The following is a 24542-nucleotide window of genomic DNA, read 5'->3' as shown; positions in this document are numbered from 1 at the left end:
CGGCGTCTCCAGACTCTGTCACGTCTGTCACATGTGCTCAGTGTGAACCTGCTTTCATCTGTGAAGAGCACAGGGCGCCAGTGGCGAATTTGCCAATCTTGGTGTTCACTGGCAAATGCCAAACGTCCTGCACGGTGTTGGGCTGTAAGCACAACCCCCACCTGTGGACGTCGGGCCCTCATACCACCCTCATGGAGTCTGTTTCTGACCGTTTGAGCAGACACATGCACATTTGTGGCCTGCTGGAAGTCATTTTGCAGGGCTCTGGCAGTGCTCCTCCTTGCACAAAGGCGGAGGTAGCAGTCCTGCTGCTGGGTTGTTGCCCTCCTACGGCCTCCTCCACGTCTCCTGATGTACTGGCCTGTCTCCTGGTAGCGCCTCCATGCTCTGGACACTACGCTGACAGACACAGCAAACCTTCTTGCCACAGCTCGCGTTGATGTGCCATCCTGGATGAGCTGCACTACCTGAGCCACTTGTGTGGGTTGTAGACTCCGTCTCATGCTACCACTAGAGTGAAAGCACCGCCAGCATTCAAAAGTGACCAAAACATCAGCCAGGAAGCATAGGAACTGAGAAGTGGTCTGTGGTCACCACCTGCAAAACCAGTCCTTTATTGGGGGTGTCTTGCTAATTGCCTATAATTTCCACCTGTTGTCTATTCCATTTGCACAACAGCATGTGACATTTATTGTCAATCAGTGTTGCTTCCTAAGTGGACAGTTTGATTTCACAGAAGTGTGATTGACTTGGAGTTACATTGTGTTGTTTAAGTGTTCCCTTAATTTTTTTGAGCAGTGTATTTAGTAGAAAATGGGTTTGGCTGCAATCTATGAAAACCTTGTGAACCATAGAACTAATCCAATCATCTACGGTGGCAGGTGGCCTAGTGGTTAAGGGTGTTGGGCCAGTAACTGAAAGGTTGCTGGTTTGAATCCCAAGTAGACTAGGTGAAACATATGTTACTGTGTCTTTAAGCAAGGCACTTAACCCTTCTAAGTCACACTGGATATAATGAATTATCCAGATATCACTGGCATTGAAATAGGTATTGTGGCTTTTTTTGAATCATCAAATCCTAAAATACATATTTTTACATTGGATTTCCCATTGTGTTAATAAACAACCAACGTATTTGTACATATGGCGACAACACAGACAAAAATAATTATTGTCCACCTCTAAAGGAACTCAGTCTTTTGAACATCTACAGCTGGTCAAAGACCTTAAATCGCATTAATTTAGGCCAAAACTCTCTCATAGTGTCACGGTTTCGGCCGAGGCTGCTCCTCCTCCTGGTTCGGGCAGGCATCGGCGGTCGTCGTCCCCGGAGTACTAGCTGCCACCGATCTATGTTTCATGTTCGTTTGGTTTGGTCTTGATGTTGTACACCTGTGTCTAGTTAGTCCTCATTAGTGTTCTATTTAAGTCTCGTTGGGTGTGTCTGTGTTTGTGTGTGATTATTTTCTGTCGTGTGTTGTGCTTGTATTTTCGCTCGGTTGAGCTTCACTCCACTGTGTTGGAGCGTTTACGCACATGTTTAGTGCGCCTTTTGTTTGTGTCGCCTTCGTGCGTAGTTTCGCCTTCGGGCAAGTTTTGTTCGTATTTTCCTTGTTGGAATTTGAACTAAAGTCTTTTGGACTATACTTCGGTGTCCTGCGCTTGATTCCACCACTACACCCACCTACAGCATTCTTGACACATAGGTTGCATCCCAATATTATACTGTAGATAGAGTCCAATGTTTTATGGAATTGTAATCAGATACTATTTGAAATCACATCATCAGCCAGATCCAATCATGATTGAATCACAAAGAAGTGTCTTTTGAACGTCTACACCTGGCCAAAGACCTTCAATCTCATTCATTTAGGCCAAAACTCTCTCATAGGACACATTCCAATAGTATACTGTAGATAGAGTCCAATGTTTTATGGAATTGTAATCAGATCAAATCACATCAAATACTTTAGCTGGGCTTGATTGAGCTTTTCTGGAGCAATGGAACCAATAGAGTAGCAAAAGTGCAAACCCTGCCCATCTGGCACTCCAGGCAGGCTAAAGTGAACGCTAAAAGTATTTGAATGATTTCTACTAGTATTTAAACTGAGGTCTGCTTGTAACAGATTCCCACAGGTCTCGTCAATGTGATATACATAATATCATATATTATCAATCAATTTTAATGTTGTGAGAAGAAACATTTAAACGAGGCTACATATATCACATTTTGTCTGGATTGTGAAGTTATTATCCAATACGACAAATACATGTGTTAGCATGTGTGTGCTGTCCAATTCTGCTCTGAATATGTATGGGGCACATTCAGCAGGTTCAACAGAAAACAGGCTCAGTATTTCCATAGACTAAAAATTATGCATTTTAGCCTGAAAAACTCACACTCAGCAATTAGTTGACTTGGTCATACTGATGCTGTTGTCATGGCTTTGAATGATAGGTGAGTAGATGTAGACTGAAAGACTGGCATTTTATTTATTTGTTTTCCTTTTAAGATGTAAGTATTTTAACTGTTAAGTATTTAAACTGTTTTAGGAGGTGGCCTAAGTTGATGGAGATTCACCAGGTAAGTTGATGGAGACTTGTTGGAGATAGAAGTGAACTATCTGCACTGTTCTGCCCATTTCACTTCACTGATAGTGTATACACCCATGTTGCCCACATCTGGTCCAGGGGGATACATGTCATTCAGTATGTACATGTGGAAGAGGGACTTACTACTACTAAGATACTAAGAAATGCATTAAGGGGACATAAATGCATTCTCTTTCAGATGCAGACCTGGAAGCTGTTGTTCAGTTGTTTTTTGCCAAACAAAATTTAGTAGAATCATCAGAAATTCAGATTAAGGACAACGTTCGTGAAAACATTGCCATAAAAATATTATAAAATGATGAATTTGCAAACGCTTTTACAAAAAAGGACTACAGCTATACAATTAAAATGCTTTACAGCTATACCATCAGTATGTGTTTTGTGGCCAATGCATGAATCCAGGACACATTCGTGTTCACTAGAGCTTGCAATGGAACGTCCAGGTAGTCCCTCTCTGTTTTAGTCAGTTTTCTTCCATTTGGTGCCTAATGAACACCACCCAGCACTATGCTCCATCCAACGGAGTCAACTGCGCCACAGTAAAGAAAAGTCTGGTCTCCTCAATGAAAACTCACTCAGTCTCAGTAAAACTAATCATCTAGGAAAAAGCTCTCCCCAGGAAGCCCTATTTCCAGTGTGTCCTCAGCTGTGGAAGACCTGAAATAAAGACAACTGCATTGTCCGCCCACGTTATAGCGCTGTGAATGATTGGTGGAGCATTCAGCTTTATTTTGCTGGAAATGTCCTTCCAGAGAGGCCGGTATTGAATTAAGCAAACAAGCCATTACTTTTCCTTTAGCCTGTGTGTGTGTTTGTTTCTGTACATGTGTGCATGCCTGCGTCTGTGTGCATGTGTGTGTGTGTGCATGTGTGTGTGTGTGTGTGCATGCATGCGTGTGTGTGTGAGAGAGAGAGCCCTAGTGTGGGCAGCATTTCCTAGCAGCCCCCTGTGAGCTCTGAAAGCTGTGGTGGTGATTGAAATCACTCGCTAAAGATTGTCCCCAACAACTCTCATGCGAGTGGGAAATTAATGCGATATCTTCCCACTGGGCCAGTATTCACAAATAACGGCGATGATGAAGATGAGTGACAACCAAGATTGCGTCCCAAATAGCACCCTATTCCCTTTCTAGTGCAAAAACTTTTACAGGGCCCATAAGTAGTGCACCACATAGGGAATAGGGTGCCATTTGGGACGTGGCCCAAGTGTTTGCCATGTGGTCTGATTACAACTCTATCACTCAGCAACCAGAACAAATCATCAATTTCTGAGTAGCTTTCTCCACCACTACATTTAATTCTTACACAAACAGACAGAGGGGCCCTGAGTTGGCAGGTGTGTTGTTGTCAAGGCGTTGTAGGGGTAATTTGTCACGCTGGGTAAGCCTGGCATCAGTGTCTTTGACTCTGGAATTTATTAGCGACAGATTGCCCCCATAGACACCAGTGGCAGGTACCAAGATACACAGCCAAGCCACATACCCAAGCCCACAGCGCCTATTATGGTTTTATCAGGCCCCGGCTTCTCTGTTGGCATGGTCTAGCATCAAGTCTCTTCTGCAACTGCTGGGATCTCTGTCCACAAGCCAGAAGAACTGGGTTATTGGACAGTGCAGTGGGCATCCAGACAGACAGGGACTAGGAATGGAAATTTGCTGTCTAGCTGGCTAAATCCACCACTGTTAAGCCTGTGTATTGTCTGAGTTGTTGATTTTGGATCTGAGGATATAAATGAAAGGCCGTGGCCCACCGGTTCCATTCAGATATGTGAGGAAAGATTATGTTTGAAAAGCGTAACCTCTTATCAGGGAATTATTGACCTTTTAGGTCTCATAGCAATGGATTGTATTTGTTGTTCATTCTGGGGATGTGCAAGGCTTTGTTATATGCACAATGCAGTTCACCAGTTCAGCAGTGTGCATGTATGAGCTTCAAAGCGGACAGGCCGATTCAAACAATACGTGGTGACAGCTCCGTTTAAAGCAGGGATCATCAACTAGATTCAGCCACGTGACAATTTTTTCTTGAGCAGATGTTCAGAGAGCCACATAATGACACATAATTTATAGATTGCAAACTGACCGCAAGAAGCCCAAACATATAATATCTCAAACCTTGCTTACATTTGTATACAATCACGTTTCTCTATTATGTGTGGGAATACTCAGGAACAGATTTCCAAAATTAAAATCACTTGGAACTGATGTCCTGGTGTTTTTACAGTATTTTATGTCCAACAATTAAGAAAAATAAAATAAAGTAAAAAATAATACTAATTTTAGACTGCAAATTGACCGCAAGAAGTCCAAACAGATATAATATTTGACTAAAAAAATAAATTCAAACCTTGATTACATTTGTATACAATCACGTTTCTCTATTATGTGTGGGAATACTCAGGAACAGATTTCCAAAATTAAAATCACTTGGAGCGGATTTCCTGTTTTCTTTTTTTTTGCTCAGAAATTTGGCCCGCCTGCCACCAGTTGGGGAACCCTGGTCTAAAGCATCAGGCACAGCTCATCTGTTGCCTGTCATCTACCCGAGATTGCATGTAGGCTAAATCAGGGGTAGATTTGTTTTTTTCTCCTTACCTCCTTCCTGCCTGTGAGGGACCAACAAACAAACCGCTATAGTCAACCATAAGAACCACGGGATTGGCCGCCAAAGGCTATAGCAGGGATCATCATCTAGATTCAGCCACGGGCCGATTTTTTCTTAAGCAGATGGTCAGGGGGGCGGAACATAATTACAAATACTTTGTAGACTGCAAATTGACCACAAGAAGCCCAAACAGATATAATATTTCACTAAATCATAATCATTTCAAACTTGCTTAGATTTGTATACAATCACATATATCTCTCTATTATGTGTGGGAATACTTCGGAACATATTTCTAAAATTAAAATCACTTCGATCGGATTTCCTGGTGCTTTTACAGTATTTTAAGTATATATTTTTGCCTCAGAAAACTTGGGGAGCCAAATGAAATCACCCGCAGGCCAAATCGCCCACAGGCCGCCAGTTGGGAAACCCTGGGCTATAGCCTACCACGTGCGTTTTCTCCCTTTATTAAACATTTACGGATGATGGGATAGTCAGTGCAAATATGATACTGTAATGGTTTATCTCATGAGTGTAGTGAATTAATTATATTAAATCAATGTTATTGGACACATTGGTTTGCCTACTTCCCAATGACGGGTTACCCAAATTAATGATGTGTAGAAAAATGTTGACGTTACTGCACAATGCGTTACCCACATAAGTCACAACATACACCTCACAAACAAGGTACACACAACTTCTCACACCTTGTCTCCGTAGTCTCCTCTTCTTCAGGCCGAAGATACGCACTTTGGAGAAGATGTCGACCAGGTTTCCATTGCAGAGCCCCTTGTTCTTACTGGGGCTCTTCCTCCGCCTGTTCGGGGGTGGTCGGTCTACATGCTGCTCCCGTGCCTCCCTCTTCTTCCGGATCAGACCGCTGGCAATAGCGGCTGCCATGGCTCAATCAATGTCTCACTGCTGTTCAGGTCCGGTCCGCACTCCGTCCACACACGGAGCACAGACCACATAAACAACCGCCTCTAGTCGCTCGCAGCTCGGTCAGAGTCCCATGGTGGCGGCTAGACGGTCCGGTCCGTGGTGTTGAATCAGGTATATTTAAATAGTAGTCTACTTCTTGATAACTGCCTTTAGTGTACATACACTACATTTTAGTGCTTATGAAACATTGCGTTATCATTAATTGTACGTTTCGTGAGCATCATGAAACTGTTTTCATAAAATTATTTCATTCCATATTTTCATCAGGAGTCTAGTTGGTGAAATTGCTTGGCAAAAACTCACCCTGAACGAGATAGCTCAACTGTCATAGCTGCGTATTGATTTTCGATTTATTGGGTGACATTTCACTTCCATCCCCTCCTAAATGTCCAGTGTGTGTTGTAGCCTCCCCTTCCCACGCTCCGGTCTCTTCTTCTCCTTTTGTCTCCCTTCCCTCCTCTCCTCCTGGAGACCGGTGCTGGATTCAGAACTCAGCACGTTGGACAGCGGTGGCCACGCTGTGTTGAGTGTGTGTGTGCGCGGGTGTGCCGCCAGCCGTCCAAACAAACAAACTCGCTTTTGTAGGTGATTATCACCCGTCGGACGACGGGCACTCACTCCCCAGGGTACAGCACAGGAGAACACGACGTTTATGCAGACATATTAGCCAAGTTGACCATTCAATACGCAACACTGCTCCTGAAATGGCCATTCATCTTGGAGAGTCAAATATTAGCCAATACATGTCAGTAAGATAAATACGCCACCAAAGTAATACCTAAATATCAAACTTGGCTATATCTAGGCCTATTGAATAGCAATATAGGCTATACCTATCCGACTGCATGGCTGCATGGTGCGTTTTCACGTCTTCTCTTTGTATATTCCATTTCCCTTCATATCTGAGCTGTCATTGTAGATTGGTATTGTGGTCAAAGAGAAACAAACACAACACAGGCGATTGTACACGGATTGGAGAGAGAGAGAAAAGCATGTAGGCTAACCAAAGCTTAACCGGGTCCTGTGCGGATGACGTCTGCACGGTGTGACAACTGCATACAAATAGATACATTTACGCTGCCCGATGCGGAGGAGACAATACGGCTGTCGGGATGTTCATATTAAACCCACCGTTGGTTGGAGAGACAGCAATCAGGTGCGTAATCGAAAAGACAGGATAGAAGACGCCGCAGGGAAACACGTAAGCTATCTATAGGCAACATTGCATACGCACACCTTTCCCGCGCAAACGCGCATTTGGCATGAATCCCCGCGCTGTAAGAAAAACGATGAAGGGTGACTCTCGCTTCCGTCTATAGATCAACCCATCTTCCACATCAACAAGTCTTAACCACTCACTCTCTCCTTTGCGGTCGCCTCAGAGAGGAAAGAGGAGAATACCCTCCCTCCCTCTCTTTCGACCTCTCAAGCACTAGTCCCTCACTTCAGGCGTTGCTATGAGCCGGTGAGATTTGACACTTCAAGGCGGCTTCAGCTGTGCAATAACTGAAGCCCCGCTCCGAACGTGCTCGCAACTAAATTGCAATGGGCATTTAATAGGCTCGTTACAAATCTAGCTGAGAACACACATATTTGTATATGTTTTAAGGTGTATGGGACCCTTCACCATTGCATGTATCCATGTAGGCCTATATTGCCCGGTAGCCTACGCATGACCCAGGTCAGGTAGCCTAAAGGAAAAGAGTAAACCGTGCATCAAAATGTAGGCTATTGAACTCATCGCTAATCAAATTAAATAATTGTACGAAATAAAAGTGTGTGCTTCAAGTGCTTAAGCAGAAGGAATAGTTTACCTGCAAAAACATAGGGCGGCAGGTAGCCTAGCGGTTAAGAGCGTTGGGCCAGTAACCGAAAGGTCTGGTTCAAATCCCCGAGCTGACTAGGTGAAAAATATCTCGAAGTGCCCTTGAGCAAGGCACTTAACCCTACAAATCGCTCATGTAAGTCTCTCTGGATAAGAGCGTCAAGTAAATGACTAAAATGTCAATCAACTCGAGTAGGCTAATATGCATGATAAAGGAATGATCACTATCGCCATTTCATCTCACAATAATATCACTCCGTCTATCTCTCACTCACTTTCGGGCGCATTCATGTCAGCGCCTCATTTTTCTGCCATTCACGCAGGCACACACTAGTTGAATCCACGTCATGTCAATGAAATTACGTTGAACCCACGTGGAATAGACTTCTGTGCCCAGTAGGAGGGCGCACAATGCTCATTTCTGGATCAATCGTGGAGCAAAACATTGACATATTCAAGACAGACACTTCAGAAAAATAATTAGTTTCTGTGTGAAATATTTGATATTCAGTTTGTTCCTTAAGCATCTATCAACATATGCTGGATTGGTGGTTCCAATACTATAAAACACCAACATAAATCATTAGATATTTCTCCGTTAGATGGATATCATTTCCAGAGACAACATTCACAGACATAAATTAAAACTCAAGAGAGCCATCTGCCGTTTGTCGCCGCAATTAGTTAAACAAGTGGGAACATTTGGGGACAGTGGCATCACCGGGTTCTAGGCTACACTCTCTTTCCACACACGATATACCATCCACTTGTTAAAGTCAAGACATACGGGGCTGAGTTGCATTGCCAAATGGCCGGGCCAGGGCTAGATTCGCATGCATTCCCTTTCTCTTTTACGTTGCAACTGGAAACTAGGGAGCCGGTAAGAGAAATGTTTCAGGGATATTTTTTTTTAAATCACTGCGTCATTTTGCTAATGAATGTTTTAGCCAGGGGTTGCTAATCTGTCTGATTAAAGAGGGACGGGGTATGCCGCATGCAATCCCTATTTATATTCAGAGGGAAAACCATCTAACCTTATTAAATAAAATGTACGGTGGTGTTCGAAATTATTGACACCCTTTATAAAGATGCGGAATAATGAGTGTATAAAATAAATAATTCAAATACTGAGCTATACTGTATGCTCCAAAAAATTGGGAATTATATAATTTTATACTAATACAATTGCTCAGAGAAAGAGATTTTGTTCTCAAAAAGGTAGGGGTCAAAATTATTGACACCCTAAAGATTCTTATAAATAAAGTAGGCCTAGTCAAAAGTTAAGTATTTGGTCCCATATTTATAGCAGGCAATGACTTCAGTGTCTTCAGAAAGTATTCATACCCGAAATGTTCCCAAATGTATTGAAAATGAAATAGGGAAATATCTCAATTACATAGGTATTCACACCCACATAGCCACGGGAAGTACGGGTGCTGAGGGTGCTGCAGCACCCCCTGAAAAATCAGAATAAAAAAACTATGTTAAAATATAAAAATAAAAAAACTATTGAAAAATAAAAATAAAAAAGTAGTCCTGTATTGGTGGACCGATAAAGCCCTTCTATGGTCATTTATTTATTTATTTAAGTCAAAACTGTAACTAGGACACTCAGGAACATTCAATGTCGTCTTGGTAAGCAACTCCAGTGTATATTTGTGGAAAGGAGACTTAACCAGGTTTTCCTCTAGGATTTTGCCTATGCTTAGCTCCATCATCCTGAAAAGCTCCCCAGTCCTGAACGATTACAAGCATACCCATAACATGATGCAGCCAACACTATGCTTGAAAACATGGAGAGTGGTACTCAGTAATGTGTTATATTGGATTTGCCCCGAACATGACACTTTGTATTCAGGACAAAAAGTTAATTGCTTTGCCACATTTTTTGCAGTGTTACTTTAGTGCCTTGTTGCAAACAGGATGCATGTTTTGGAATAGTTTTATTCTAAAACATGCATCCTTATTCTGTAAAGGTTTCCTTCTTTTCACTCTGTCAAATAGGTTAGTATTGTTGAGTAACTACAATGTTGTTGATCCATCCTCAGTTTTCTCCTATCACAGCCATTAAACTCAGTAAGTGTTTTAAAGTCGCCATTGGCCTCATGGTAAAATAATAATATGCCATTTAGCAGACGCTTTTATCCAAAGCGACTTACAGTCATGTGTGCATACATTTTTATGTATGGGTGGTCACGGGGATCGAACCCACTACTCTGGCGTTACAAGCGCCATGCTCTACCAATTGAGCTACAGAGGACCACAATCCCTGAGCGGTTTCCTTCCTCTCCGGCAACTGAGTTAGGAAGGACGCCTGTATCTTTGTAGTGACTGGGTGTATTGATACACCATCCGAAGTGTAATTCATAACTTCACCATGCTCAAAGGGATACCAATACGTGCCCTTCTTTGCGAGGCATTGGAAAACCTCTCTGGTCTTTGTGGTTTAATCTGTGTTTGAAATTCACTGCTCGACTGAGGGACCTTACAGATAATTGTATGCATGGGGTACAGAGATGAGGTAGTCATTCAAAAATCATGTTAACAAAGAGAGTGAGTCCATGCAACTTATTATGTGACTTGTTAAGCACATTTTTACTCTTGAACTTATTGAGGCTTGCGATAACAAAGTGGTTGAACACTTATTGACTCAAGACATTTCAGCTTTTCATTTTTAATTCATTTCTAAACATTTCTAAAAAACATAATTCCACTTTGACATTTTGGGCTATTGTGTGTAGGCCAGTGACACAAAATCTCAATGTAATCAATTTTAAATTCAAGCTGTAACACAACAAAATGTGAAAAAAGTAAAGGGGTGTGAATACTTTCTGAAGGCACTGTACATCAAGCTTGTGACTCTACAAACTTGTTGGATGCATTTACAGTTTGTTTTGGTTGTGTTCCAGATTTTTTTGTGCCCAATAGAAATGAATGGTAAATCATGTATGAATGGGAAATATATTGTTTGTGACTGCAAAGTGATTCCAAAATGACACAATATATTATTTACCATTCATTTCTATTTGGCACATAATTATCTGAAATAAAACCGAAACGAACTGCAAATGCATCCAACAAGTTTGTAGAGTCACAAGCTTGATGTAGTCATTGCGTGCTAGGAATATGGGACTAAACATTTGACTACTTTATTTATAAGAATCTTTACGGGTGTCCATAGTTTGGACCCCTACCTTTTTGAGGAAAACAATACCCCTGTGACCGGTCTATACGTGCCTGTCTTCGTACGTAAATCCTCCGCGCATAGATTGCGCTCATATCCCGCCGGAGAGACATGCGCGGTTGGAGACAATGCAGTTTGCGTTGCAGCCAGCAGCGGACACTGTCAGCCCAACAATGACTCTACACTTAGGTACAGACACAGTACACCACCGGCACAGTGCAGTAGCAGTGAGATATGGACAGAGATACGACACCAAAAGGACTGTATGAAATGATAGTCTGGCTATAATGTATTAGCTGCACTGTAAGTCAATGCAATTTGAACAAATGTTTACTAGAACATGACAGGAGTATGTTTTCCATATGTGGAGACAGTCTTTCAAAAATGTTCTTGCACAATGAATGAATTGCTACTTCTGTATGAGGTTGCATGTACATTCGTGTATTTACCCACTGCCATCATTACAGGGCAACATGAACAGTCTAGATAAATGATCCGATTGCAAATCAGCTTTGCTGCATTGTTTATTTTCCACAGTCAATACATGGACATAATTTCAAATCAGTGTACAGTCTCATCCCTGAAGTGAGGAGAATTACATGACAAAACAATATGTATCCAGCTGTCTGCTGAGAGAAACACATTTCTTAGGAGAGCTTACAGTAGCATGTTCAATGAGCTACAAAACATAACCATAAAGAACTATTGATACAGCATAGAACGATTACAATGAGCATGAAGTTGCAGTATGTTGTGTCCTCATCTGCAACCTGCGCAGCATGCAGCCAATGCTTTACTGCTTCTGGCTCAGTCTCTAGCAGGACTGGAGCATATGGAGAGTATATGGGGGACGCAGTCTAGATTAGACTACTGCTTTACCAGCAATACACACTGGGGGAGTAGTGCTGAGCGATTAGTGCTTTTTGAGGACGGTTTGAATTTAAAAAAAATATCACGGTTTTCGATGTCGGATTCTATTATTTGGGTTGAATGCTGTAACACAGAATAAAACAATTAATAAAAGTCCCATGATGGTAGTGACTGCCCATGACTGCTTATCACTTATTAAACATAATTTATTCACATTACTTTACTTTAATACACTATTTCAGTTGTTGTGTATATTACATTTGTTTTATTTGATGACTTTATTATTTCATTCCAAGTCATCATCTCATCTCTATAGAGCTGCTACATATGCTGTCTGACAAAATCACTATTTTGTAGTTCTTCAAAGTTAATAAGGCATACTTTTATGACTGCTGAATACCAACTATCAATCACTTAGATCATGTATTTTCAGGTCGAGATACCTCGCGAAGCAACAGTTGCGGACTACACTGAGCATACAAAACTTTAAGAATACCTGCTCTTTCCATGACATAAACTGACCAGGTGAATCCAGGCAAAAGCTATGATCCCTTATTGGCGTCACTTGTTAATTTTTAAGCCTTGAGACAATTGAAACAAAGATTGTGTACGTGTGCCATTCAGAGGGTGAATGGGCAAGACAAAAGTATTAAGTGCCTTTGAACGGGGTATGATAGTAGGTGCCAGGTCACCGGTTTGGTTCAAGAACTGCAACGCTGCTGGGTTTTTCACGCTCAACAGTTTCCCATGTGTATCAAGAATGGTCCACCACCCAAAGGACATTCAGCCAACTTGGCACAATTGTGAGAAGTAATGGAGTCAACATGGGCCAGCATCCCTGTGTAATGCTTTCGATACCTTATAGAGTCCATGCCAGACGAATTGAGTCTACTCAGTGTATATCCCCTCACAATCGCGCATTCCTCTGCCTCTTCCATAGCAGGCATAAAATAAACAGAGACCGGACAAGTAGATGTATGACAATGGATTATGTTCATTGTAGTTAATTACCACATTTTATGCGCTAAACTAATTGGAGCATTGGCCTGTTGGAAATTACAACTCCCTACTACGTCGCACAGTTCAGGCTGGATCTGATTTATCGCTAGAGGAACTGAGCAATGTGTGCATTAAGCTCACAGAAAAACCCAGAACGAAATGGAATTCAAATAATTGAACCGATGTAGGTCAATGAGTTGTTTAAAAACCAGAAAATAAAAAACATTTTGGTTAATCATTCAGCACTACTCAGGAGTCGACACAGCATGTGGGGATAGATAAGCCTTTCCTTCACAGAGTGGAGACATAAACATTTCTAAAACATACATGTAGAGAGTCTCTACAGCGGTAATGCAAACAACGGTCTGAATCCATACACTATCTATGTTGAATATGTCTATGCCATGGTGAAAGATAAGCTTGGGTAGGATTCTGAACAGGAAATTCAAAATGATATCAAGCTGCATAGTATGTGAGCTACCTTCAGATAGTGCTTGTCAATAAATAATTGAGCATACCTGCATGTCTAAACCAGATTACCATACTACTCTCAGATATTGATGAGGATTCTTTTGCAAAACCAACCCCCCACTCCCCTTGAGGTAATAAAGTACCAGCAAATTTGACATTTTGATATTAGACATAGAAATCTTGTTATAAGACATTATAAAAGCTCATACATGCTTATAACAAGTCATCAAGCATTATACCTGCAGGCTTTAAGTAAATATTTACCAAGTGTTTTCTACTGCTTCTGCTGTTCTTTTTGTGACTGTCGTGTAGATAGAAATTTGAGCACATACCTACATGTCTTTTCCTTCGGAAAGTGTGGGACTCCATGGCTGACCCATTCCAACCCCTAGCAGGCTAAGAGCCCTTCAGTACTGCATGGGACCTGACCTGCAATGATTTCTGCCCCATTTATATAGCTTATACTAGGAGATAACATTGTTAGTGTGAACTGACAGTCCGCCCCAAACTGTTCAAATTAATTTGTCACTTGTGCGCTCTTTAAGGCATGGACATAAGGAAGAAGTTTAAAACGGATGTATTGCACTAATACAGACTCAAACTACAGTGGGACTGTCATACTCAACTATACTGTATGACTGAAGTGTCAAAAATCAAATCAAATTGTCATCAGACACTACTAGGGCACCCAAATTAACTGTGACAACACAGAATTGCCATATCGACAGATATATGATGAAAATGTCCTAAACTTGATGAGAAGAGGAGAACAATGCACATATTGGGATCTAAGATGCAGGGAGGAAAACAAAAAGCCAGACAAGAGGAACACTATAAAGCTAGCTGATCCATTAGGGCAGGATGAACTTAACAAATCTCCTTCCTCAGAATTACGTTAGTGCTTACGAGATGTCCTGCCGCAGAGGAACACAAAATGTCAGCGGATGGGACTTCAATAAACAAGGCTGTAGATTATTCCTATTAATTTGAGTCACTCCGGGGGCCTCTCCTCTCTTCTAGTCCCCTCCCTGATGGGGTAAATTGGAGTCAGCACCTTTTCAGGGTCGATACTGAGATGAGAAAAATTTGAAATTATTTTGCTTAGCAGAGAATGAAGTCATTTCGCTCCCTTTTGTCTATCGCTATATGCTAAGCTGGGCCCAGGTCAAAAGTAGTGCACTTCATAGGGAATAGAGTGCCATTTCAGGATGAACCGGAGATGTCAACAGCCTCCAACTGAGACACTAATGAAACACAATAACCAACGGTGGCCCAGAGGGGCCAACCTATAGGCCACAGAACCATTAAATCCTCATTTGCAATCCTCCATTAACGATCAAACCACTGCTAAACTTCTCTTCACATAAAGATAACGACAGCTGGTGGCATGTTTTTATACTATTACCTGTCCAGCAACTGTGAGAGAGGGGAGAGAGATGGGGGGGGATAAGAGAAAGAAAGAGATAGGAGAAAGAGAGAGAGAGGCGAGATATAGAGGGTGACAGTGAGAAAGAGGGTGGAGATTGATAGAAAGTTGAAAACATTAGGAGAAAGAGAGTTGGGTGGTAAGAAAGAGAGAGAGAGAGAGAGAGAGAGAGAGAGAGAGAGAGAGAGAGAGAGAGAGAGAGAGAGAGACCACACAGAGTTTGACATTCAGTTAAATTGAGAGCATTCATAAAAACAGCTCAAGTGCCTCACCAAAACAGGTTACCATGGAGATAATGTTCACAGAGGACCCTAATTTTGACCAGTCCTCATAATAGACTGTGACCGTTCTCTCCCTGTAAGTGAAAGGCTAAGTGGATCGATGCATAATCTGTAAATTGTGGCTGTGGGGTTTTGCCATTTAATTTGACTTTGACACGTTCACAGGGAACCTGATTATAAAGGAAGGAAAGAGCACAGCTGTGTAATAATGCCAAAAGATTAGTCGGAGGCCTGCAGCAGTGCAGCCTTTACACTCAGTGATTAGTTAAGTGTCATACCTAGACTCTTCCTAATCCAACCAATCACATGTCAAGACAGACTGGATGTTTGTATCCATGCACTTACAGCAAGAAACTCCACTAACCTTTTGATGTTATTGTTTCTCCTTGAATGGAAATAACAGAGCGAGTGAGAGAGATAAAAAGGAGAAAGAGCAAGAGAGGGAGAATGATGACTGCAGACAGCTTGCATGCTGGTAACATACATCACTCTCTTTTGCTCTCTCTTTGACACACACACACGCATGCACACACGCTTCCATCCTTTGATCCTATTTTAAGTCTGTAGCAGTGTAGGAACATGCCCTGTCAGCAACACTGCAAAGAGAAGTTCCTAGGAGAAGCCCAGGGCAGCGTGAGGGAATATCAATTAGCCTATACACTACACCCCTCTGGCAGACCTGAACCTGGGGGCGTGTGTGTGTGTGTTAATCCCAGGGTGGCCAAGAGAATCCCAGGCTCAGGGAATGCGCTTGTGTTTCTTAAGCCATAAAAGGTCTCATAGAATAGTAATTGAGTTGAAATCAGGTCAGCCTTCGTTTGAGAGAGGTCCATTACTATGCAGAATTCTAAGGCAATTCCAACATTGGAACAACAGGATATGATCTTAGTTTGTGCATGCTCTGTAATACAGTGAACACACTGATGTTCGTTAATGCTGAAACACACATCTTGAATAATAAAGAAACAACCTATATTGAACTTTAATTTTGCTTCAAGGGTGGTTGAATAGCTTTAGGGTGAGCATAGCCTATACAGGCTTTGTATGCCTCCCCATATTCTATAGTAGAGCAGCAGACATCACAACCTTCCTCTGATAACATTACCCCTGTGTGTTGAGTTCTCCCACACGCTTCACATACATGCCTGACACACACACACACAAACAAACACAAGCACGCACGCACACACTCACACACACACACACACACACGTGCGCACACAGGCACGCAGGAGCATGCATGCACACACGCACACACACGTCTCACACATAGGCCTCTCTCCTGAATGAGCCCAAAATGCTATGAAATAGCATCAAACAAACACAGAGTCTGGGAGAGGCCTCTATAGCTTGCAAATTATGGTGGAAAATAAGTATTTGGTCAATAACAAAAAAGTTTCTCAATACTTTGTTATATACCCTTTGTTGGCAATGACACAGGTCAAACGTTTTCTGTAAGTCTTCACAAGGTTTTCACACACTGTTGCTGGTATTTTGGCCCATTCCTCCATGCAGATCTCCTCTAGAGCAGTGATGTTTTGGGGCTGTCGCTGGGCAACACGGATTTTCAACTCCCTCCAAAGATTTTCTATGGGGTTGAGATCTGTAGACTGGCTAGGCCACCCAGGACCTTGAAATGCTTCTTACGAAGCCACTCCTTCGTTGCCCGGGCGGTGTGTTTGGGATCATTGTCATGCTGAAAGACCCAGCCACGTTTCATCTTCAATGCCCTTGCTGATGGAAGGAGGTTTTCACTCAAAATCTCACGATACATGGCCCCATTCATTCTTTCCTTTACACGGATCAGTCGTCCTGGTCCCTTTGCAGAAAAACAGCCCCAAAGCATGATGTTTCCACCCCCATGCTTCACAGTAGGTATGGTGTTCTTTGGATGCAACTCAGCATTCTTTGTACTCCAAACACGACGAGTTGAGTTTTTACCAAAAAGTTATATTTTGGTTTCATCTGACCATATGACATTCTCCCAATCCTCTTCTGGATCATCCAAATGCACTCTAGCAAACTTCAGACGGGCCTGGACATGTACTGGCTTAAGCAGGGGGACACAGCAGGATTTGAGTCCCTGGCGGCGTAGTGTGTTACTGATGGTAGGCTTTGTTACTTTGGTCCCAGCTCTCTGCAGGTCATTCACTAGGACCCCCGTGTGGTTCTGGGATTTTTGCTCACCGTTCTTGTGATCATTTTGACCCCACGGGGTGAGATCTTGCGTGGAGCCCCAGATCGAGGGAGATTATCAGTGGTGTTGTATGTCTTCCATTTCCTAATAATTGCTCCCACAGTTGATTTCTTCAAACCAAGCTGCTTACCTATTGCAGATTCAGTCTTCCCAGCCTGGTGCAGGTCTACAATTTAGTTTCTGGTGTCCTTTGACAGCTCTTTGGTCTTGGCCATAGTGGAGTTTGGAGTGTGACTGTTTGAGGTTGTGGACAGGTGTATTTTATACTGATAACAAGTTCAAACAGGTGCCATTAATACAGGAAACGAGGGGAGGACAGAGGAGCCTCTTAAAGAAGAAGTTACAGGTCTGTGAGAGCCAGAAATCTTGCTTGTTTGTAGGTGACCAAATACTTATTTTCCACCATAATTTGCAAATAAATTCATTAAAAATCCTACAATGTGATTTTCTGGATTTTTTTTCCTCAATTTGTCTGTCATAGTTGACGTGTACCTATGATGATAATTACAGGCATCTCTCATATTTTTAAGTGGGAGAACTTGCACAATTGGTGGCTGACTAAATACTTTTTTTCCCCACTGTACACTGATGCACACTGCACAGAAACACGCTACCACAGTATCAGCAGATAAAGAGATATTCCCATTAGAATCAGTGTACTATAATGTTACAGTAATAGCCATCCAAAAGCTGCTTAGAGCACCACTGTGGATAATCCTCCTGCAGAACTGTATTCAACAACACAGGGCTTAGGTATTGTAAAGGAATATATATTGTATTAAAACATATTACTAATAGTGCTGTGGCGGTCATTACATTTTGTCAGCCAGTTATTGTCATGCAAAGGTCTAACCGCGTTTAGCATCTCCAGGCCTGCACGCATACAAATCGCATACAAGCCGCAGATGGGTGCCTTTGGAACATTTACATGTTAAATCAATTTAATATACACCATCACAATAAATCCATTATTTATTTTAGGCAGGTCTAAATAAACATTATGATATGAAGAAAATGTATTTCAGAAGAACAGAATATGAGTTGGCCTACTGTATGTTATCTGACTATGCGCCATGCCATAGGCTGTAGGCTTGTTGATTTAGCAGACAAGATATAACTTATAATTTTATAGTAAGAAGAATATAATTGAATTTAACAGAATAAGATAGAAATAATATTTTTCCCATTTCGGAGCGAGTGTGCATATGAAGTAGCTACAACATGTTGAGCATAAAAGTGATAATTTGAAACAGCTCCTATATGCTAGATTTTGAGTTATTTGGCAACTTTAGTTGTGAATGATACAAACCTTAGAATGTCTTAGAAATCAAAACACACAGTATATGGGCTGCATGATGCGACTATAGTGTTACAGGAGTGGGTCGCAGTTCCGGAGCGACCCACTAGGTGTCACCCTCCGACAACCATAGGCACCTCCTCACTCACAGTCAGGACTAATTATCTGCCTATTGGGGTCACCCGTGGCTATCTGATTCACCTGTGTATTTATGCCCTCACTTCCCTGTATTCCCTTGCTCAGTTTTCTCTGCTAGTTCCTTGATGTCAAGCAGTACGTATCAGTGTCGGATCACGTGACGGAGTTACAGGTACTCGAGAAGTGTTCTCCCTGTGTCATTGTGTTTTTCCAGTTAGAGTTAGTATTTGTCTTGTTTGTTGTCAGCCTGTTTTTTGGAAACCTATGTGCTCCTCATTTGTTTTCATGTATAGTCCGTTGTTTTGTATCCTGGCTTTTGGACCACCAGTAAAGATCCTTGTTTCACCATCCTTTCCTACTGCCTACTGTCTATCCTGCATCCTACACCTCACACCAACCCTCTATAGGCTGTTGATGATTTGAGAAAGTTGCGAGAAAAAAAAAACCTTGTGCCTTAGGCTGCACACACTGTCTCTCATCAATTGAACATACCTTCACCCATCAGACTATTTCAATTTAAGCTTGTCTTTACTAATATGTCAAATTAGTTTCGATTTAGAATGGCCCATTATCAAATGGGCAGGAACAAGGGCAGGGGGAAAAAGGCCACTCTCCAGCTGGTTAGTTTTTCAATCATGCTGGGTAGGCTATTCCGGTTATCTCACTCCTTAAATCAACCATTCTTTAGGAGCATGCAGCCTCTCCCTGCATGACAGGTGATATTTCACCGAAACTCTGTATGCCATGGGCTCTCCAACCCTATTCCTGCAGCTACCCAGTGCTTAATTTGGGAAACAAAGTGAAATCTCTTCAGGAACATCGATAGTAACATGTTTTCACAACAAAACATATTTCATTAAACTGTTGACAGCCCCTATCTCTGCACACTTGAGAAAGGAATAAAGGAGGAGATGGAAAAGCAATGTGGTGAGATATTCTGTAGCTAAATGTAATTTGTCACCCTATTAATTATGAAAATATAAAGAAATGCCCTATTACGAAGCTATTCAAAATCAAATACAACTTCACTTTCAATGAACCAACGGCATCGTCTAGGCCTATACATTCTCTCCCAGACTCATGGATAGAAAGTTTGGAGCGTAGCATAAGGTAACCAGTCCATCCAGTATGCATAATAATACAGTCCACACTCAAAAGGCAATTACTCTAATTTGTTTAATTTTGGAGTATAGGCTAGACCAATTATGTACCAAAGATATCTTAAATCCTTTTTTAAAATGTTTTTTTTTTTGCTGTGCATAATATGCGGTAGGCTATGGTTTTATAATGGCACAATCATTATTTTAATTCAGGGGGTTTTTTTGGGCTTGGCCTCATACACTACATTACCAAAAGTATGTGGACCCCTGCTCGTCGAACATCTCATTCCAAAATCATGGGCATTAAGTAAGTGATAATGTCAGAGAAGCCGGTGTTTGGAGGATATATTGGCACGGGTGTTGTTAGGCCCGAGACAAAGTCAAGGTTGACATAGTCATGATAATAATTGACATAGTTTCATTAAAAACATTATTTTGATGAATTTATTCACAAATCTAGGGTTTTTACCCAAGCCGGCTGGTCGTTCATTCTATCGGTTCGGTTGCCAGAGACCCAGTCGTTCAGTCTTTTTTTTTCTGTATCTATGGACGCGACCCAGTCGTTCGTTCTAAATGTTCCATTGCCATTCTGGCTGGCAATGTTCTTATCCCTTGTTTGCTAGCTAGCCAACTACGGCTAACTTACAGTCATGTCAAACAGTGCAGCCAGAATAACAACAGTAGCTGCATTTGCATTTGTTTAAGCTGTTTTCTAGTGCCATTTATTTGGATACATCCATAACAATGAGATAATGAGGCGCAACTTCGCCTGGCATAGAAAATGTGCTCTCTCGTCAGGACACTGTTGTTCAGAGGAGCTAGCCAACAACACAGCTAATACAATAACTTTAAACTGAAGCTGCTGCAAACTAGCTGCACTTCGTTTCGTTTGACCTTCTTTCAATTGACATTTCTTTGTATATATCCATAAAAATGATGCCAGCGGATTCATTTTTTTATTTTTTTTCATGATTTCAATTGGCTGAGAAACGCTGCCTGTCTGTGTCGTCCCGACTCCCGACACGTTCATTACTATGGGACAGCTGGAGATCGATTTTGAATATTGAAACAGACAGCAATGTTTATACAAATCTCTGCTGTTGAAAATGAAATGTTAGTCTAAAAGGAATGTGAGATAATGTCTAGATGCTTTTATAGTAGAGATCAAGTTTATAAATTGCCTTGCTGGGCTGATGAGACAGTGGATTGCGCAGTCAGATGGAACAGAGTAAATAGGCATTTTAACGTCATAGATTTAGCTGGTGGTAACTTGTGCAATAGACACCGGCTGAAATGCGGTTTTAACCAATCAGCATTCAGGATTAGACCCAACCGTTGTATAATATGGAGTTGGTACCCCCTTTGCTGCTATAACAGCCTCCACTCTTCTGGGAAGCACTCTCCTGGCATCCACCAAATCCAGATTCCTCCGTCGGACTGCCAGATGGTGAAGCGTGATTCATCACTCCAGAGAATGCGTTTCCACTGCTCTAGAGTCCAATTCTGACTAGCTTTACACCACTCTAGCCGACGCTTGGCATTGCACATGGTGATCTTAGGCTTGTGTGTGGCTGCTCGGCCATTGAAACCCATTTCATGAAGCTCTCGACGAACAGTTCTTGTGCTGACTTTGCTTCCAGAGGCAGTTTTGAACTCATTAGTGAGTGTTGCAACCAAGGACAGGCGATTTTTACGTGCAACGTGCTTCAGCACTCGGCGGTCCCGTTCTGTGAGCTTGTGTGGCCTACCACTTCGCGGCTGAGCCGTTGCTCCTAGACATTTCCACTTCACAATAAAAGCACTTACAGTTGACCAGGGCAGCTCTAGCAGGGCAGAAATTTGAAGAACTGACTTAGGTAGCATCCTATGACGGTGCCACGTTGAAAGTCAGCTCTTCAGTAAGGCCATTCTACTGCCAATGTTTGTCTATGGGGATTGCTCAATTTTATACACCTGTCAGCAATAAGCGTGGCTAGAATAGCCGAATCCACTAATTTGAAGGGGTGTCCACATACTTATTTTATATATAGTGTATATAAAGGTGTTTTGAATTAATCATCACCTTAGAAAACATTATTCATTTCATTGTGTTAGGCTTTGAAACTACATCCACTACGACCATATTTTCCACTCAGTGTCAACCTGTTGTTGAACTTCTTTCTTCAAATTGATCAATCACAGTGAGGTGAGTTTTAAAAGCACCATACTGTTTTGATGATGTGTTTGATGTGATTTTTGATTGCGTTTGCATTGATGTCAGAGTGGTTAGAGGGACAATAGAGCACTGATTACCAGGACATTAGCAACCTGATGGTTGTTAGTAGGTTGGGTACTACCAATGCATGTCCAGAGTGCATTAGAGGAGATTACCATGACTCAACCATCACGTGGACATTTATTGCGGTCATGACTCATAACTGCCACTGTTGCGGTAATATGGTCACCCCAACAGCCTTAATTACAGCCTTGTATGGACTGCTTGTTTCTGTCTAGGCAGACATCTTAGCAAATCCCCGCCTTATCTTAGGTCATTGGTCACCATAGCAACACCCACCCGTAGTATGCGCTCCAGCAGGTATATCTCACTGGTCATCCCCAAAGCCAACACCTCCTTTGGCCGCCATTCCTTCCAGTTCTCTGCTGCCAATGACTGGAACAAATTGCAAAAATCTCTGAAGCTGGAGACACTTATCTCCCTCACTAACTTTAAGCATCAGTTGTCAGAGCACCTTACCGATCACTGCACCTGTACACAGCCCATCTGAAATTAGCCCGCCCAACTACCTCATCCCTATATTGTTATTTATTTTGCTCATTTGTACCCCAGTATCTCTATTTGCACATCATCTCTTGCACATCTATCATTCCAGTGTTAATACTAATTGTAATTATTTTGCACTATAGCCTATTTATTGCCTTACCTCCATAACTTGCTACATTTGCACACACTGTATATATATTTTGTTGTATTTTTGACTTTATGTTTTGTTTTACCCCATATGTAACTCTGTGTTGTTGTTTTTATCACACTGCTTTGCTTTATCTTGGCCAGGTCGCAGTTGTAAATGAGAACTTGTTCTCAACTGGCTTACCTGGTTAAATAAAGGTGAAATAAAATAAAAAAATAAAACATAACCAGTATAATACAGTGGTTCAGGACTGGGGCATGTTTATTAGGCACCAAATGGAAGAAAATTGACTGAAAAAGAGAGAGGGACTACCTGTACTTGTTCAATGAGAAACGCTCATGTTCATTTTCTGTAGCATGCCATAATGAACACTACCCTGTCCAGGTGGAAACAGTCATACAATAGTAATATGAAAAATGTATGCACTCACTAAATGTAAGTCGCTCTGGATAAGAGTGTCTGCTAAATGACTAAAATGTAAATGTAAATATGACTTCTCTATTCAGGTGTGAAAATGAAAGACTGAATCGTAACTTTAGGGACATACATTTAATCCAGACTTTGGTGTCAATTATGCATGTACTGATGTCAATGGAAGATTTGTGTGGAAGTGTGCGTTACACATGCAGATCTTGGGGTGTTAGTATTCAATACCCTAGCTGACCATATATACAGTGGGGGAAAAAAGTATTTAGTCAGCCACCAATTGTGCAAGTTCTCCCACTTAAAAAGATGAGAGAGGCCTGTCATTTTCATCATAGGTACACGTCAACTATGACAGACAAATTGAGAATTTTTTTCTCCAGAAAATCACATTGTAGGATTTTTAATGAATTTATTTGCAAATTATGGTGGAAAATAAGTATTTGGTCACCTACAAACAAGCAAGATTTCTGGCTCTCACAGACCTGTAACTTCTTCTTTAAGAGGCTCCTCTGTCCTCCACTCGTTACCTGTATTAATGGCACCTGTTTGAACTTGTTATCAGTATAAAAGACACATGTCCACAACCTCAAACAGTCACACTCCAAACTCCACTATGGTCAAGACTAAAGAGCTGTCAAAGGACACCAGAAACAAAATTGTAGACCTGCACCAGGCTGGGAAGACTGAATCTGCAATAGGTAAGCAGCTTGGTTTGAAGAAATCAACTGTGGGAGCAATTATTAGGAAATGGAAGACATACAAGACCACTGATAATCTCCCTCGATCTGGGGCTCCACGCAAGATCTCACCCCGTGGGGTCAAAATGATCACAAGAACGGTGAGCAAAAATCCCAGAACCACACGGGGGGACCTAGTGAATGACCTGCAGAGAGCTGGGACCAAAGTAACAAAGCCTACCATCAGTAACACACTACTCCGCCAGGGACTCAAATCCTGCATTGCCAGACGTGTCCCCCTGCTTAAGCCAGTACATGTCCAGGCCCGTCTGAAGTTTGGGAGAATGTCATATGGTCAGATGAAACCAAAATATAACTTTTTGGTAAAAACTCAACTCATCGTGTTTGGAGGACAAAGAATGCTGAGTTGCATCCAAAGAACACCATACCTACTGTGAAGCATGGGGGTGGAAATGTCATGCTTTGGGGCTGTTTTTCTGCAAAGGGACCAGGACGACTGATCCGTGTAAAGGAAAGAATGAATGGGGCCATGTATCGTGAGATTTTGAGTGAAAAC

General features: G+C 41.9%; 1 protein-coding gene across 2 annotated transcripts in view; it reads right to left on the bottom strand.

The window, feature by feature from the left end:
* Positions 1-24542, bottom strand: part of fgf14 (fibroblast growth factor 14) — a 332041-nt gene that overhangs the window by 103078 nt on the left and 204421 nt on the right. The window contains exon 1 of one of the 2 annotated variants that reach the window (XM_041863607.2): positions 5931-7485. The exons of the other annotated variant lie outside the window; for it this stretch is intronic. Coding sequence (XP_041719541.1) covers positions 5931-6123 — 193 coding nt within the window. The 5' untranslated portion in view covers positions 6124-7485. Of the gene's footprint in view, positions 1-5930; positions 7486-24542 lie in introns of those variants that run through there. 2 annotated transcript variants of the gene reach the window in all.

This window comes from Coregonus clupeaformis, chromosome 40, assembly GCF_020615455.1.
Source record: "Coregonus clupeaformis isolate EN_2021a chromosome 40, ASM2061545v1, whole genome shotgun sequence".
Taxonomy (NCBI): Eukaryota; Metazoa; Chordata; class Actinopteri; order Salmoniformes; family Salmonidae; genus Coregonus; species Coregonus clupeaformis.
Note: the sequence above shows the minus strand (reverse complement) of the source record. Positions and strands in the feature narration are given on the sequence as shown.